Consider the following 2,422-nt stretch of genomic DNA (forward strand, 5'->3'; position numbering starts at 1 on the left):
CTTTAGTAGGAGCCATGATATGAGTAAGTGTACTTGGAAAGGTGTGAGTTCGAATATACTGTTAAGGTCGTACTCTCGTAAGATCGGATCCGAAGGACTTCGGCCTCAGCTCGTACGCTGTGCCCCTTTCCCAAGTACTGTCCCTTATTTCAAAGTACTAACGATAACGCGTCCGAAGGTCCGGACGGGTCTCGTAGTATATCCGGAAGTCTTCCGGATATCGGAAACGCGTATAAGGCTAATCCGGACGTATCCGAACTAGAAACTAACAGAGTAAAGACTACCCGAAGGTAGAGCCGAGGATATAGACTATCGGAATCTATCCGAAGTCTCGGAGAGTGACAAGAGTAAGGAGAACTCAAGTCCGGAGGACAGAAAGAGGACAAACTAAGATGATATTCGAACTGAGGTACTACAGGACATATACACGAGTTTATATACTATGAGGATAACGGAAGTATCAGTAAGCAAGGGTCCGAGGCTATGTACGAAGCATGTGCAAAGGTTATCAAACGCGAGTCGGAAATGAGACATAGGTTAACGGATCAGTAATCATACCGGTAATAAGCATAACCGAAACACCGGGAAGAGGAAATACCGAATAGGCTGTGTTTAACGTTATATGAAACAGGAAATGAATTAGAAAGCTTATCGTAAATCGGATCGGAAGCGGATCTATACATCGGACCGGACCGGATCTCAGGGTCCGAAGTCCGGAAGAGAAGCGTGAATATATGGGATATGACACACTGCGCCGTCACACCGAAGCTAGATTTGCTGTAAGTTTTCTTATTATCATCAACATATATCTAAATAATGTATGTACATAGGGTAAATATCGTAAATGGGCTAAAGACAACGCCTTTCTGTCAAAACTGCCAGGTGATGTTGCTGCAGAGAAAAAGAAAGCTGCACGAGCACAGCAAATGCTTGACACCCATATGACTGAGCACAAGTTGTCGGAGCACATTGTTCCTTACTCTGACCAGCTTTTCAGAAAGGCAGCAATTGAGTGGATCATTACTACGGATTAGGTAAACTCTTCATATCATTTGGCTGCATAGTACTAACAATCATTAAAGCCCATTCAGGCTCTTGAACACCTGAGATTCAAAGAGATGGTAGACGTTGCCTCACATGCTACATAGGGTGTCAAAATTCCAGGCCACAAAGCAACCCACGCTGAAATTATGTGTATGTTCAAGAGCCATCTCACCAAACTCAGAAAGAAGTTAAATGTATGTTGTCATTCTTTGCACTATTGTCTGTTATGATCTAATGTCATATTCTAGAGTGAATCCGTCAGCGGCGCCATCAATGTTACATGCTGTCATATCCCGCGTTCCGGACCCAGACTTATCACATATCATTTCCGGATATCCGGATCCGACCCGCGTCTAACTTCCGTGCCTTATCCCTTTGTATGTTCCTACTCCGGTTAGACTAAATCATTTTCTGTACCTCGTTTCATTTCCGCCCTTTATTTTCCTCTGATCTAATCTCCGGGTTCATTTAACTATTTTCCGATAGACTAGTGTTTGACTTTTCTATACGCTCTGTCCACCGCTTTTTATAGCTTCGGACTTCACATCTTAGTAGTATATAAACCCTGTAGAATCTATGTACATCTTTAGTTTGAATATTATCTTAGACTCTGCTCATTCCTTCCTCCGTCCGACTTGAGTTATCCTCTCGTCGACCTCCGCTCGTCTTAGGATTGATTCCTATTGACTTATCACCTCCGCCTCTACCTTTGGTAGTCCTCCGCTGTTTCCTTTCTAGTTCGGACTTTGTCCGGATTAGTCTTATCTCTTGTTCCCGAACGTCCGCCGGAATTCCCGCACATCGGACATCGGACTCCGGACATCGCCCGACACCCTCCGGACATCGCCCGACACCCTCCGGACATCGTCCGACACCCTCCGGACATCGTCCGGTAACCTTCGGATATTGTTCGACAGCCTTCAGAAGTTAGGGGCACGTACTCGGGTAAGGGGCGCAGCGCACGAGCTGAAGCCAAGCCCTTCGGATTTGACCCTTGAGCACGTTCTTAACACATGCGATGCATGGCAGGCTGACAACACAGACGGCTATTTTGTGGTCACTGGCCACTGGATTGAAGAAAAGATTCCAATGCAGTGGGAACCTGGGAATGTGTTGCTTGGTTTTACGAAGCTCAACAACACTCATAATGGCCAGCGCCTTGGTGGTACCTTATTCAAAGTGCTTGATTGCCTTGGTGTTACACATAAAGTATGTTTATTGATTCCTCTCGAACACTACAGCTTATGTCTACTTACTAGATTGGTCATGTTACATGTGACAACGCAGCGAACAACAACACTATGCTGCAAGAGTTTGCGTAGTTATACGAGGCGAAGTATAAGAAGGTTTTTCCATGGCTCGAGCGCAAGATCAAGTA

At 45.3% G+C, this 2,422-nt stretch overlaps 1 protein-coding gene across 1 annotated transcript; it reads right to left on the bottom strand.

The window, feature by feature from the left end:
- Positions 1-1,647: 1,647 nt before the first annotated feature.
- On the bottom strand, positions 1,648-2,190 carry F5891DRAFT_991480 (uncharacterized protein; the record flags this gene model as incomplete). Its single annotated transcript, XM_041378117.1, has 2 exons — positions 1,648-1,941; positions 2,008-2,190. 2 exons carry the CDS (start codon positions 2,188-2,190, stop codon positions 1,648-1,650), a joined length of 477 nt encoding a protein of 158 aa, XP_041216067.1.
- Positions 2,191-2,422: the final 232 nt, after the last annotated feature.

Source organism: Suillus fuscotomentosus (genome assembly GCF_016647785.1).
Source record: "Suillus fuscotomentosus strain FC203 chromosome Unknown F5891scaffold_691, whole genome shotgun sequence".
NCBI classification, from domain to species: domain Eukaryota; kingdom Fungi; phylum Basidiomycota; class Agaricomycetes; order Boletales; family Suillaceae; genus Suillus; species Suillus fuscotomentosus.